Raw genomic sequence first — 14,910 nt, forward strand, 5'->3', positions numbered from 1 at the left:
TATTCCACACAGCTTCAAAGAGCACTGAAAGCAGTTTGAAAGTGCATTATTCTGCATGTGCGGAATGAGCCGTGGAGTCTTTTCCATAATTCACAATTGTTTCTGCAGTTGCAAAGGGCCAATTCTCATTTGACTTTTGGAACTAGGGTATACTTATCCAAGTATGAATACATGTCATGTATGAAAAGGGGGTTTGTGTGAGAGTTGTTTGAACTCCTTTAGTTTGAACTGAAAGAAGATATTTGCTGTCAGTCAGCAAAGACAGTTCTGCATGTTCCCTTCATTTTATGGCAAAGACATAAAATGCCTGAGTGCACAAAAGTCATGTGCATGCATGTGTGCGTGCGTGCGCGCACACACAATGAAATAAGAAGAAGCCCTGAGTGATAGTAATCCGGTGGAAGCAGGGCCTACTGAAGAATAGCTATAGCTCCTTTTGCTGGCCAAGTCTGCAGTTAGAACCAATGAGCAAATTGTGCAAGGATTCCACCAAAGGTCATGGGCCCTTCTAGTCTTGGCAAGATTGCTTGACCTGTCAAATAGCACGCTTGCTATGAGCAAATATCACTGAAAGACAAACACACATAGTATCCTGCCACATGGTCTTCAGGTAAGTGAGCGGACACAACTTAAGTTATCCAAAGCCATTTAATGTTCAATAAATTTTGGCTGGAAAGATATCACAGAAACTGCATGACTTCCTTGCTGAAAATAGCAATGTTGTGACTTCTCTTCTCTCCCTGGTAACCTTTAACAAGTGTTATGTGATATGATGTTATCAGACTGGGAGTTTCCTTTTCCCCTGCAGAAAAACTGTTCAAAAACAAAAGGCTTGATGCATACAAGGTAGAAGCAAAATTGAAATGACAATATTCAAAGTGGACCAGCAATCTTGCTGAATTCAGCAACATCCCTATTGACAACTCAATGATGGGACATCACGCCACACATTTGAGATTTCTGTCAATGTGGAGAGAGCATGAAGATCTGCAGTGGTGATGCTGCCATTTGGCATTTGCCCTGCAGCTCCTGTAAATTCTGTCAGACTATGGAAACGGCAAAACTTGCTTCAATTGTGGCAGCTGCAGTCACTATCACACACCTACACATTCAGACATACAAAGCCTACATATTCCTGCCATTCAGGGCCATTCCATGCATTGTGAACACTCTAAAAAAAAGGCACCTCCATATGCATGGTATCAACACACATCTTGAGGACCAGGTATTGACAATCACACACACACACACAGGTTGCTTCTCCCCTGGATATGATGCAGACTTAGGCATACCTGAGCTCTTACTTAGGCATGCAAATAATTGCAGACTTAATATAGTTTCCATCTCCATGCATAAGAAGTATATCTACACTGGGAAGCCTGGACAATCATCTGATTCAGCTATATGGAAATAGAAACCTGCCTGTGAAACCCCCACACAATGATCTAAGCATGGTTCACATAAAGCTATTGTCTGTGCAGTATTGGTATACATTGTTAAATGAATAATCAATGATTAGGGATCAAATAGCACCAGATACTGGGAGATCCATGACCAGATTTTCCAAGGACCTTTAAAAGCAACACTTCTGGGTCATGGGACTTGGATTCAGATCCAAGCAAAGTAGAGAATGGAGCTGGTTTCAATCCTGCATGGATTTTAGGTAGTAAACCCCCCCCCCCAGTTCTATGAAAGAAAAAGATGGGGGGGCCCTTTTCCCCCTTCCAAGACTGCTAGAAAAAATATATAGATAAAACCATGCAGGAACTGAAGGATTCAACTGTCTCTTCCCTCTCCATGTGGCTTCAACAAAAAATTAGAGCCCTGTATTCAGTGGTGGGATCCAAAAATTTAACTAACAGGTTCCAATGGTGGTGGGATTCAAATAGTGGCGCCGCCACACACACGCACCTCCAGTCCCTATTGGGCAGGGAGGTTGCTTTAGTAACCCCTTCTCGGCACTCAGAAAAAATTAGTAACCACTTCTAGAGAAGTGGTGAGAACTGGTTGGATCCCACCTCTGCCTGTATTCCTGGTGCAGGGAAGATTGCAAATTCTATATTTTCTAGTTTGTCCCAAAAGTGTATTTCAGGGGAAAGTGGGATATAAATTAGATAAAGAGCTAAGTAGGTAGAAGGGTAATTTTCCATGGTTTACATACAAGCAACCCTGACTTCCCCAATCTCACCAGATCTTGGAAGCTAAGCAACCCTAGTTAGCATTTGAATGGGAGATCACTAAGGAATACCAGGGTCACTGTTAGGATTGTCAACCTCCAGATTGTAGTTAGAGATCTCTTGCTTTTGCAACTGATCTCCAGACAATAGAGATCAGTAGGCTTGGAGAAAATGACTGCCGTGGAAAGTGGACTCTCTGGCATTATATACTATTGAAGTCCCTTCCCAAACCTTTCCCTCCTCAGGCTCCAACCCCAAAATATCAGGTATTTCCAAACCCAGTGCTGGCAAACCTAGACAATATGCAGAGGAGGACAATGGCAAACAACCTCTGAATTTCTCTTCTGATAAATACCCGATCACCATAAGTCAATTGTGTTTTGACTGCAAAAGCAAAATAAAAACATAGAAGCAACTGCAGAACTGATTCTCCATAACATCTCATCATAGTGAAGATAATGGAAATATGAAAAAAGAATGGAACTGAGAAAATTAAGCGGCGGGAATGGGTAAAAATTTTCATACCACCTGGACAGATCTTATGGAGAACTGGTACCCTAGGTGGTTGTATGAGCACTGTGTCCAATTGTGGGCTGCTTTATATGCCCGAAAGTATGGTCTGAAAGAACTTTGCTCTCCCTTCCTTCAGAACATAGACACTGGAACAATACTGAAGACAGAAAGCAAGAGCTGTGAAAACAGGGTGCTGTGAGGCAGAGATGTGCGTGATGGGGCAGCTGATAGGGCCCCTAAGGCTCAGTATGGCCCATCTCCAAAGTCCTGAGTGAAAAGCACAAAAGAGAACAAAGAAGTTACTCTTTGCTCTTCACCCAGTCACCCTTCCCACAGGACACCTGCGATTGCCTGGGGCAGCACCCCATTTCTTGCTGGGGATAGACACAGCAAAGCTCGTTTGCAATCCTTCAAGCCCTGCTGATCCTGTTTGGACTGTAAACAGCATAAAGGAGCCACGTGCCGCTACTTCACTCCAGAAGAGTGTATTTGCACAACCAGAGGCCATAGTCCAGAGCTCCTCTCAAATCTGAAGCCACACCTGTAGTGCTATCCAACAATATGGCCAGTAATACTGCATTTGTGAATTTATAAGCTCAACCTAATATTCTTCCTCCATGGTGAAGAGACAGTACCATGGGTCATATAAAAGCTATTTAAGGAGCAAATAACAGTTTTATCTTGCTTAATGTCAATGTGTTGTTTGCCAGTCATGGATGTTGGTTTTGGAGGTTTAGGTCAACTTGAATATGCATTGGGCACAATAAAATGCCTTTTTTTTATTTTGCTCCAGCTTTCATGCTGGGCTTTGTCTTTGTCATAACAAGGTCTACCTCTGACTGAGCTCCCTGTGCCTATGTCTCTCTTTGAATGTGGAGGGGAAGCGACCTTTGCAAACAAGGCTCAATGCCATTGTTCTGCCATTGGTATCACTTGCCATGAGCTGGACAGAAGAAATGAAAAGGCTACATGAGTTTTGTGTCCCAAGGCATCTTAAATAATATACAGTGGCCAGCTCAGATCCAGCCACAACACAGTTTTGGCAAATCAAAACTGCAAAGAAATAAGGAGTCAGCCATCATAGAGTAGCCCCCTGGATCATTTTCATTAATTTCCACCCTGAACCTACATAATTATATTGCTATCACTGCGCATGGAATACTCTGATCCAATGTATAAAGCCTTCTTATGCTTACTAAACTGGGATGGTCGTTCTATAATATTAACTCTTTCTTGCAATCCCACTGAAAAAGATCCTACCACCAAAGAGTAGAGATGCATGGTTGTTCCAATGTGAAATCAGCGGTTAACTAACCGATAGTGGAATCTTAAACAGAGTTCCCCCTTGTAAGTCCATTGGCGTTAACCCCATTCAGTATACTGCCGGAGTAATTCCCACAGTTGTCTGCCATTTGTGAAGGAAGCTAGGATTGCCATGTTTTCAGGGACTTGGCACCCTTAAGATCCATGGAGCACAATTAACCTGGGGTTTATTACAAGTTTCTAGGGGTAATAGATGTTTGCCTGAAAGTGTCAACCCAAGGTCCACAAAACAACCCAGAATGTCACTGTGAGGATGGGAAGTGCTGGGGTACAAGATCTTCATGGAGTGCAAGACATTTTGACCAACAAATAGTACATGGACATACAGTTAAGTTGTCAGCTTCACCTGCACCTCGTAGGTAACTGCAACTACATGGATGCTTTAATAACAAAACATCTTACATACTTATAGAGCTTCTGGGCCATGGTTTTTTCAGCAGGGTTGGCCAGCAAACACGAGATGAAAATATTATTTTCAGAGTCAAATATGGAAATCCTCACTATGACATACTTTGCGTACAAATGTGAATGACTGGGTTTGTTGTTGTTGTTAGTATTGTGGTGACCTCCTGGAGGCAGGAGGGTAAAATAAGGACGCAATACCAGGACTTACCACAGGTAAGCAAACAAAAGTTTTAGTCTCTGAGGAAGCAGTGAGAGAACAGCAACTATATGTCCCTTGTCTCATAATTATTAGGATAACTTTTTCACTTCTTTGCGAACAACAGTTTTCTTCTAACCATCAGTTTACATGGTCCTATGAAAGGAAATTTAATTTAAAAAATGTTTTTAACATAGTATTTGTTTTTGGCAAATCAAACCTTGAAACTAATTTTCAATTTCTTCAAGAGACCATTAAAGCACAGGGAAAGAGCTAAGGCTCAGGTTTGTGAACCAAATACACAACTCTGTGGAGAATTCTTATTCTCATCTCCATCATCTTAATTTTTTATATTCTGACCTGCAGTAAAATATGGCTAATTTCAGAAAAGATGCAGGACTAAACATAGCCAGCTTGTCATGATCAACAGAGATAATGAAAAATTCATATTAGAGTGGCCACCACATTGAATATAAGAAGAAATTCTCAGGTGAATTCCACGCATCCAGAGGTTGTAACCAGATTTTGTCAAAAGTAAAATTTCAAAGTGAATTATGGAAGTTTGTCCTCAGACAGAACATTTGAGGAACTTTCCTGGAAGCCAAAGGAATTTGACCAGCTCACTTTCCTCATGGAGGTTTTGTATATCTCAACTTCGACCAGTTTTTTTCTTTGGTCCACCATCACATAGTAACTTTACCACTTTCAAATTCATAATAAATCTCCTCCCTTCTCCATGATTTATTCTGTGACAGTCCTAGTGCATATCAGAGTCAGACAGAAGAAGAATTATGTTCAAAACAAGCGCCACTTTTCTGGCAACGCAACCTCTAAGGGAACATAAAGGGGAAACTCGTTATTTAAAAAGTACAGTTTTGCCATGGGCACCCATAGCTTTCTTCAAAGCATTGCCTATCCCCTGCTGAGCAGCCATGAAGATTTAGTGCAGAGATAAACAAACATCACTTTACTGATGGGCAACTGTGAAAAGTGAGGGAGCAGGAATGTCGGGCAAACATAAGGGAGCATGAGAGTTCCGTGGCCAGGAGAAGGAAGAAGGGAAAGTTTTGGCTGGGTTTTATGAATGTTCACGTTGTTTTGTTTCTTCCCCCGCACTTTCTAGGTTTTGTCTTCAAATAAATTCTGCAAAGGAACAAGGGAGACATTCATGCTACTTGCTGAGAGCAATACAAGTAAATTTCCTTGGCCCATGGATTCCACAGACCTTTCAAGTCTCCTCCTTCATCCCTACAGGCTAGCATCTGGAATCACGAATGTTCCGTGGCAAGTCTCAGTAGCCCTTAGAAACTGATGGCATCTCTTCAGATATTTTTCGTGAGAGACGCACTGTCGATTCCATGGGTTTCTTCCTCACATGACACCCGAGCGGTTCAGGTGCAGCCTCATTTTCCTAAGATTTCTCTCCCTCACTAAACCATAGATATCACACTGCTGTCTCGAGGTCTTCACGGGGAACTGCTGGGAAATTCTGTCGGCTTTCCAAGTACGATGCTAGATCTGGATCCCCAGCCTGCTGGGCTCTGTCTCGCGGTGTCTTACCCTACAGAGATAAGACAAGGAGAGAAACTCTTAGGACTTTATTTCTGAAATGTCTGTTTGGAGGGCTTGTGTTGTATATCAAAAGGATTTGGGTTGCCCTGTATCTCCATGCAGTCTATGAAGGAGAATCACTGCACACTTGACCTCTTTGTAGTGCACATTTAGTTATCTAGCACTGGGGCAGAGGTATAGTTTTCCCCTTTACTACAACAATGTTCCAGTATGCTGCTTTGTCACAGGAATGAATGGCAGTAATTCATTTATACAGATGAAAGTGGCACTGAATGGAGAGGAGACTAAACCCATTCTCTACCCCTCTCCTCCCCTGGCACTATCCAGCTGGTGAGTGTAGGATCCTACTGGGTTTAAAATGAGGCGCTAGCCCCACTGGCACAATGAAATCACTTCCGGAAGTGACATCATTGTGCCAGCAATGTCGAGGGAGATGCTCTGGTATCTAGGCAAAACTTTATGGTACAGCCTCTACCATATAGAGTTTTTACTCAAATACCGGAGAGTCTCTCTTGACACTGCTGACATCACTTTTGGAAGTGATGTCATCATGCTGGCTTCTCTCTGGAGCTACCTGGCAACCTTACCAGCCATTAAAAATGACTGGTATCAACAAACCTCCCTGTCACACTAGCGTGTGAAGAAAACTGAGGGCTGGATTTATCATACATGTAACACATATAAAGGTACTGGAGGAGAAAAGAAGCTGAGAAAAGAGATAGCTTCAGATTGCCGAGAATCTAGATTGAAAGATACAGTCATTTCTCTTAGTTGGACACAGCTCCTGAAACTTGTTTAAGGTACCAATCATATTAGAACCCATGTTATTTCCTGTAGCATGTTCATATTCTGAAATTTCCAACTCTTGGTTTCCCTCCATAAAATGCAAAGCTTCTCAAAAAAATTTCCATTCCCCCCCCTTTTTTTAATCACTAAATGTCACATTTCTATTACTGCTAGGCCATCCAGAACCAGGAGAAATGTGTCATGTAGTGTGATCCTAACCTTTTTAAGCCCATTTATTTCAATGGAGTTAGAAAGGTGTAGTAGTTTTGCTTAGAACTGCATGGACAGTGCCCTAGTTTAGCGGCTTAGGCCCAATATTTATGGGAGAACACTGTTGTTGCCGCTCCACTTCTGAATGGAGAGGGTTCAAGCACGTACAAGATGCTGAATTAAGTTCTTTGAATCTCATCCTACCTGAGAGGCATACAGAAGGCATTATCTTACTTTAGTACCTTTGACCCCAAGGGGACATGGTTGCACACTTCATTCTCTCCACCTCCAAAGCTTTATGGCAGAACACAGATTTGGATCTGCATCTTTCAGATCTTAGTCTGCAGTCTAACCACTATACCACACTGAAATGCACCCAAATGCTCTGTCTATTTTAATGTGAAAGGTTATTTTAACCACATTAACTTTTCATCGTGTGCACCCTTGTGGATTTTTGAGTTGTGTTTATATGTGTATCATAGTTTATTCAACCCTTGTATTAGGTGAACAACAGGGAGACCTCCCAATTCCTGCTTTAAGTTGCCTGCCAGCCCAATGAAGAAGCAAGGAATATTTTTAAATGGTGCTGTGCTGGTGGTATGATATCACTTCAGGTGAATATCCAAAAGTGAAATCACATTGCTGGTATGTTGATAAGGCAAAGCTCAAGGATTTGGGCAAAACTCTACAGTTTTACTATAAAGTTTTGCCAAAATTCTAGAATGTTGCCTCAACATCAAGCTGGAAATGGACTCCCAGTGTGGCACCACCTACCATCCTCCTGGTTGTCAGCCTTCTCCTGGCAACCTTAGTAAATAAGCTGGTAAAGTTTAACAAGTTATGGATTGTTTTAATGAGAGTAAAAAATAAGAGTGCTCTGTCTGTACTTAACTATGTCCAAGTAAGGTAGGGCACCAGTCAGGTCACATTCCAAAAGACATTTCCTTAAAAAAAATTATATTTTGCCCATCATTGCAATTTGCAGTATGAGCATCCTATGGTACCTGTTTACAATAGTTTATTTACTGCCACCAAAAACAGAAGAAAACACTTCACTTTGAGAAAGTGGCGTCTTCTTATCAATCTCTGCTTCTCTGAAGCATGACAGGCTTTGCCCAGGTCTCCTCCAGCTATTTGCCCCAAGCTGTCTGCTAAGATTAACATCTCGTCAGAAGGTCAACTTGTATAGCATCTTCCCAGAGGATGCCAGCCTATGTCACCTGCCAGCCAGTCAGATGGGGTGACATAAGTCAGGCTAATCAGTATAACATGGCAACCCCTTCCTATGCCAAAATGGAACAGGGTGTGCAACTGTCAGTATTTTTGCTGTATCTCTAACATCACCCTGGAAAATAATTACTCGTTGTCTACATTATTAAACCTGCTTCCTTTTAAACTTATACCACTGGATTGGGGTTAGTCGTGCATTGGTGATCAAAGCTAGGATAAGTCCAAAGACTGGTTGCAGTCCTTAGCATCTCTGTGCAAAGGTGCAAAAGCAAGCCAGATTGTTTCCACGGGCTCCAGTCACTGCCTGCATGGCATACATGTGAACAGGACAACAGGAAAATGGGTTCCTTTATCATGACTGCAACCTATTATACATTTGCTATGCGGAATCAACCACGGGATTATCATTTGTTCATGTCACTACTATACTCTATGGGGAAGAAGAGTGACAGATATGTGCAGGGCTCTCCTGTAGAAACAAAGTCTCATACTCCCAAACACATGGTGCCGGATCAGCTTGCCTTGTGACAGGGAAATTAAGTATTTGGATTAGGCTTCCTTCTCCCTTCCTTTCAAGCTGAATCTACTTGGTGAAATATAATTTTCACTTTTTGCAATATACTTCTTATGAGATTTATTTGCTGCAATCGAGATAATGCTTCTCTGACAGAGCAAACTCTACTCCTCGGTTAATAGATACAAGCACATGAGCCACAAGACAGGTGAGAAAAAATGGGCACTGAGAATAATAAGTATGGGAGGCAGAAGGGTGCTGTGCGACACTCAAACAATGTAAATATTCCATGAAATATATATATTTTCCTGATTGATTACGTTGAACTTGTTACTTTTCAAGCAAATATCGATGATAGGAAATGTTCGGTATGCCCCTGTTGACAACTCCTTATTTCTGAAATTCAGGCCACCAGGCATATCTGCGCAGCAGTGGTTGGCCTGGTTTGCAAAAGTTACCCAAGTCTTATTTAATTCAAGGTTAAGCACCTTACAGCCATCTACTCAAATCAACTGGGGATGATGTCCAAATGAACCCAGACAGCATAAAGCTGAAACAAATGCAATAACTTCCCTGGGAGAGATGAGTGCATACTGAATTCACTCATCCGCAGTGTCCTTTGATGGGTTTGTTTGATTTGGTTACCTTGGAATCTGTGTTTTTCAATGATGCACCAGCTTCTACCAAGAGCTGGCAGATACCACGGTGGCGCTGGCAGGCTGCCTTGTGCAGTGCCGTCTCCCCCCTGTGAATACAACAGAGAAAACTATCAACAAGAACCATCTCATGCCAATTAATTACTTATGCCAGGGCACAACATTTTGGGACTGCAAACATCGAATGTTTTGCCTTATTTTGCCCTTGGATTCCTCAGTTTGTTAACATCTGGTACCAGCAGTTTCAAAGGCTTCTTCTTAAAACTATTACTAGGATGCTTAGAGCTACACACAGCATATTAAGTCCTTGCCCAGACTGGAGTTCCAGCTATGAGAATTTTTGTTGTTGCTGCTGCTGCCCAATTGAATGAATCCCATTGACGGACAATCAGTAGTGAGTTTCCCCTTCTCCCGCCTCCCATGTTACTTCCTCTTCAATCCGAACAATAAGATGCTTTGGCTTCTATGAGCCAGCTGAATTCCCCTCCACCCCCCAGTTTGCAACATGAAATTAACTTTGATGACATGTAGTTCTCTGGATTCTGGGTCTGCGTGACCAAGTTGGGAATGCATTCTGTCGAACTCTCAGAATTATAGTTGCAAATAAATGAATTGCAAAAGTTACTCTTCTGTTGGATCTTTGATTCAAGTCCAAGGGAAGGATTTAGCAGGACTGCTGTAATGCAAGTTGGCATTCTCAGCAAGATCTCCAACAAACAATTTTTTTTAAAAAAAACCCTCCTGTCCTGGTGCTACAGACTTCAGAGGAACAGAGGAGGGAAGAAATTGTGCTTCTGAATGAACACTGAAAGATGCTGGCCTAGGCTCACAGTAACCCAAGAACTGCATTAACTCCAATCTGTTGGCTAATTCTGCATTGTACAGAATGGCGAGGGCTTCAGAATTGCCTGTGAATTCTTTTTCCATTCCCTCTCCTTATCATTCTAAGGCACAGGTGCCAAACTCGTGCCCCTCCAGATGTTATGGATTACAGTTCCCATCATCCCCTGCCAGCATCATGCTGGCAGAGGATGATGGGAACTGTAATCCATAACATCTGGAGGGCTGCGAGTTTGACACCTGTGCTCTAAGACTAAGCCATTCCAAGTCCCACACTATATTGGGAAGTGCCTGGCAAAATTGGTACATTTATAATTGGTATACTGGCTGGAAGGGTATATTCCTTTCTTCTTCTGTTAAACCTTAAGAAGCAATCTAAAAGGAACAGAGAGTTATCCATTCATCAGCCTAACTACTATTGGCTGTGCAGGAAAGATGGTAACGGGATTCTTGGCTTTTCGAGCCTGCTTGATGAGCTTGAAATGGGGCTAAATATATTAGCCAGCTGTGTGGTGATCTATCTTTCCTTTCATTAAGGAACTCAAAGCAGCCTATGAGGCTTTCCCAGTTGGTCTACCACTGAGACGCCGATCAGTTCCAGACCTGCCGTTCCAGCAAGGAGGCTGCACCACTTGACTTTCAACCCATTTCCTGGGTCTTCTGTGTGTCTGAATTCTTTAATGCTTAAGCAGATCAGGAAATTCTTTATCAGGTGATTGATATGGACAGGTTCTAGAAAGAGTATGCAAAATCTGACTGGAGAATAAATCAACTCCATCACTGCTAATTTGGCAACCATGATTCCTGCCTGTACACAATGGCCAAAATCAACAATAGTTTCTCAAGACTGGCAGGATTTCAAATATCCAAATTCATAATTCACAACAGCAGATTCAGATAAACTATTCAATGCAGAAATAATTAACTTTAATTTTTTTTGAAAGGATAATCAGCACCTTGGTCAATTTACCTGTGGAGAAACACAGGTGGGGAGGAAAGTTGGGAAGAACTGGATGGAGGAAAGATGTCTGCTTCAAACAACAAGCCATTGTGGTAGAGTGGTTAGAATACCAGGCAAATGGTTGTGGGGGGGAAAAAGCTATGATTCTAATGTTTACCTGCAATAACTACCACAGATTAGAATCAACATTTCTTCCATAAGCATTCTTCAAAAGGATAGGAAATGTCTGGCTTTTTGTGCTTGCTGTTTCTACGGTTTAACAGCCAGGACTGTGAATGCAATTGAGTGATGCGACAGAAAACTAATCTGCATTCAGTTGGCATCACCATCTAGGTTTGATTTGCTGCTTAGAAAAGAAAGGAAGCTCGGTTCTCTTTTGCAGTTCAACCGAACCATCGAGAAGCTGCCATCTTTTGTTTGCTTGATGCTGAATTGAATTTGTTGTCGTACCAAGAGAATACCAATACACATAACTGGAAGTGAGATTGGGGAAAAAAAGCAGGAAAAGAAAGGGAAACCAGTGTGTCAAGACTTACGTTTCACTATCTGCCATATCCAGTAACTCTGAAGGACCTGTCGAAGGAAGCAAGATAGGTTACACAGTGATCCTCCTGCTCAGCAACCTGTGGGGAAATCAAGTTTGGTGATGCAGTGCAGGACTGGAAGTCTCAGATGGTGGGGCAATACTAGGTGCAAAATTCCGGATGAGAATACAGTATATTGCTCCCTTACATGTGGTGAAAACTTGGGTTGAGGGCAAAAGTGCACCTTACAGCTTCCCTTGCCCAATGTGCCTGTCTTGACTCTGACATTATTCTTATTGTCATCATCGCCATTGGTTATTATAAGGAACTGTTGTACTGTGAATTTTAAATTGTTATTCGATTGTTTCACTGTTGTCTATTATCTGATCTGGATGTATACCGCCCTGAGCCCTTCGGGGGAGGGCGGTATAAAAATGGAATAAAATAAATAAATAAATATTATTAATTATTACATTTGTAGGCCACCCTTCTCCTTTTGGACTCAGGGTGCCTTGCAACAGCCTACAACATACAACGACAGTATAAATACAATTAAACGGGTATTAGAATCATAGCAATAGCGATCATAATAGTAACAATAAAACATCATCAAATTCAATGGTGACTAACACTCAGTACTATGAGGTATCCAGGAGATGACACAATATGCAATCTGATATATGTAGACTGATTTCATGTAGCTGATATCCCAGATAAAATCTGGAAATGGACAATGTAATCTGAACCTATACATGCTCGACTGTACAAGATAAATGTATGCGTTATGCCATCACACAAACTCTTGGATAAAAGAGAGGTATGGTGAAATTTACCAGGTAAGCAGATGAGGCCCTCTCTTGTCTGAGCCTCCCTCCCACCCCAACTTCACAAGGGTGCTATTGACGGATATATTGTCGGATCTAGCACTGCACAGTTAGGCACAGAGTGTGGGCGCAAAAGCTAGAGTTTCCCAAGTATTCATGTACCCCACTCAGCCATGAAAATCACTGGATGGCCATGCCAGTTAATCCCTCTCTGCCTGTGTTGTGATAAAAAAAATGGAGGAGGGGAAAACAATGAATAGCCACCTTCAGCTCTTTGAAAGAAGGGCAGACAAAAATGTGACAAACAGAGAGTTATGGTGCAGATACCCAGAAATATGAATCGATTGGATGGACAGAAGGATGGAAATACACATGGACAGATAGAAGCATGTGATGGATGAATGGAGAGAGAATTATACATATGGAAGGAGAGAGAGATTATACTGAAATGTTTGCAAGACCTTTTTTTCTAGAGTTGCCACTAAATTTTACCCATGTGAAAACTGTGGTTAATATGGAGGGCCTAGTCTTCGGGAATTCCAAAGAAGTTAAAAGAATTTTACAATGCAATCCTAAACATAGGGAAACTCTTATGAGCCCATTTATCACAGTGCACCTGGAAAGGTGTAAAAGATATAAAAATTGCCCCGTGGTGCAGTGTGGCAAGCTGCAGTGCTGCGGTCAAAGCTCTGCTCACAACCTGAGTTTGATCCCAATAGAAGCTGGGGTCAGGTACCAGTCCAAGGTTGATTCAGCCTTCCATCGTGTGGATGACTGGGGAAGGGAATGGCAACTACCCTGTAAACAAAGTCATGATGTGACTTAACCTCTGGGTCAGTAATGACCTGGTGCTTGCACTAGGAACTACTGTTACCTTTTAAACTTTATTTAGATGTATTTAGATGGTGTTAGGCAGCACTATCCAAGAGCTGGGCACCATGACCATGACCAAAGAGGCTTCCTGGCAGTGTGGGGAGACTGGAAAAGTGAAAAATCTTCCCCATGGCCGACAAGTCTCTAAGGCAGTGGTGGCGAACTTTTGGCACTCCAGATGTTATGGATTACAATTCTCATCAGTCCCTGCCAGCAGGGGTTGATGGAAATTGTAGTCCATAACATCTGGAGTGCCAAAGGTTCACTACCATGGCTCTAAGGGGTTCAGTAATTCCTGGCCCCAGTGTAACGTTGCAAATGGCCAGAGGCCATTTCTCTGCTATTTTCCCAGCCATTTCTCTGCTATTTTGGTGGCGGGGGGCTCTAGAATGCTGGAACTGAGTCTGGGGCCATGTCCCAGCATGGTGGTGGTGGGGAGAATGGTGGTGATTGCAAACTGGCAGATTCACCCTCCACTGGCTTACGTGCCCTGGGGAGTATAAGTCCGCTGCCAGAGCCACACACTGTTTCCACCAGCAGATTCCCCTCCCCTGGATGGGACTCTTAGTAGCAGTTCCCAAGGGCAGACCTGGATTGAAATAAGATGTACAAGAGGGGCTTTTCCTGCAAAATATATGTAGGAATCTTTTGGACACTGAAAAAATAATAATCAAATTCAGTAAAATTTCTCACAGATTCCCCTATTTTTAGTTTACTTCACAATTTCCTTTCTAAAAAAAGAAACACTGTTTTGCTCCCCTCTTTTTTAAGCAACATGAGATGGTTTCCTGAGAATTCTACGAATGGAATTCAGTGTGCTACTGTGACCTTTGATGTTTCCTTCGAGGGCAGAAACAGCCTTGATTTGAAGCCATGCCCTTTCTTACTCAGAAGCATGGTTCCCAGTGATCATCGCATGTTGTCACTCCTTTCCAATTCTCCACCCTCCTCTTTTAGACCTCTTTTATCTCACCCTCCTGGGCGCTGCTAGCCGACCCTTCCAAATCCCCCTCTGGCACAGGACAAAAGCCACACAGATGTGGGAAAGGCTGGCACTGGGAAACCTAATGGCACTGTCATCCTGCCACAGTGGGGAGCTGGCTGATTTACCCAGGGAGAAGAAGAAAAAGAAAGAAAAGGGAACCGAGAAAGAGAGCACAAAATAACCCAACAGAAACCGGAAAGGGAAATGCATGAGTGAGACTTTTATCAAGGAAAACAATAGGGAAAGGTGGAAAAAAATAAAAATAAATAAGAAAGGGGGAAATGTGCAGGAGGGTGGAGATACAATACAAAATACAAAAAG

At 42.4% G+C, this 14,910-nt stretch overlaps 1 protein-coding gene across 2 annotated transcripts in view; it reads right to left on the reverse strand.

Moving 5' to 3' along the window:
• Positions 1-629: 629 nt before the first annotated feature.
• Positions 630-14,910, reverse strand: part of DGKI (diacylglycerol kinase iota) — a 308,979-nt gene continuing 294,698 nt past the window's right edge. For both annotated transcript variants that reach the window (XM_048499948.1, XM_048499947.1), the window contains 3 exons: positions 11,920-11,956; positions 9,572-9,671; positions 630-6,175 (listed from right to left, as the gene is read on the reverse strand). In XM_048499948.1, coding sequence (XP_048355905.1) covers positions 6,059-6,175; positions 9,572-9,671; positions 11,920-11,956 — 254 coding nt within the window. In that variant the 3' untranslated portion in view covers positions 630-6,058. The remainder of the gene's footprint in view (positions 6,176-9,571; positions 9,672-11,919; positions 11,957-14,910) is intronic.

Source organism: Sphaerodactylus townsendi, linkage group LG06 (genome assembly GCF_021028975.2).
Source record: "Sphaerodactylus townsendi isolate TG3544 linkage group LG06, MPM_Stown_v2.3, whole genome shotgun sequence".
In the NCBI taxonomy this organism is placed as follows: Eukaryota; Metazoa; Chordata; class Lepidosauria; order Squamata; family Sphaerodactylidae; genus Sphaerodactylus; species Sphaerodactylus townsendi.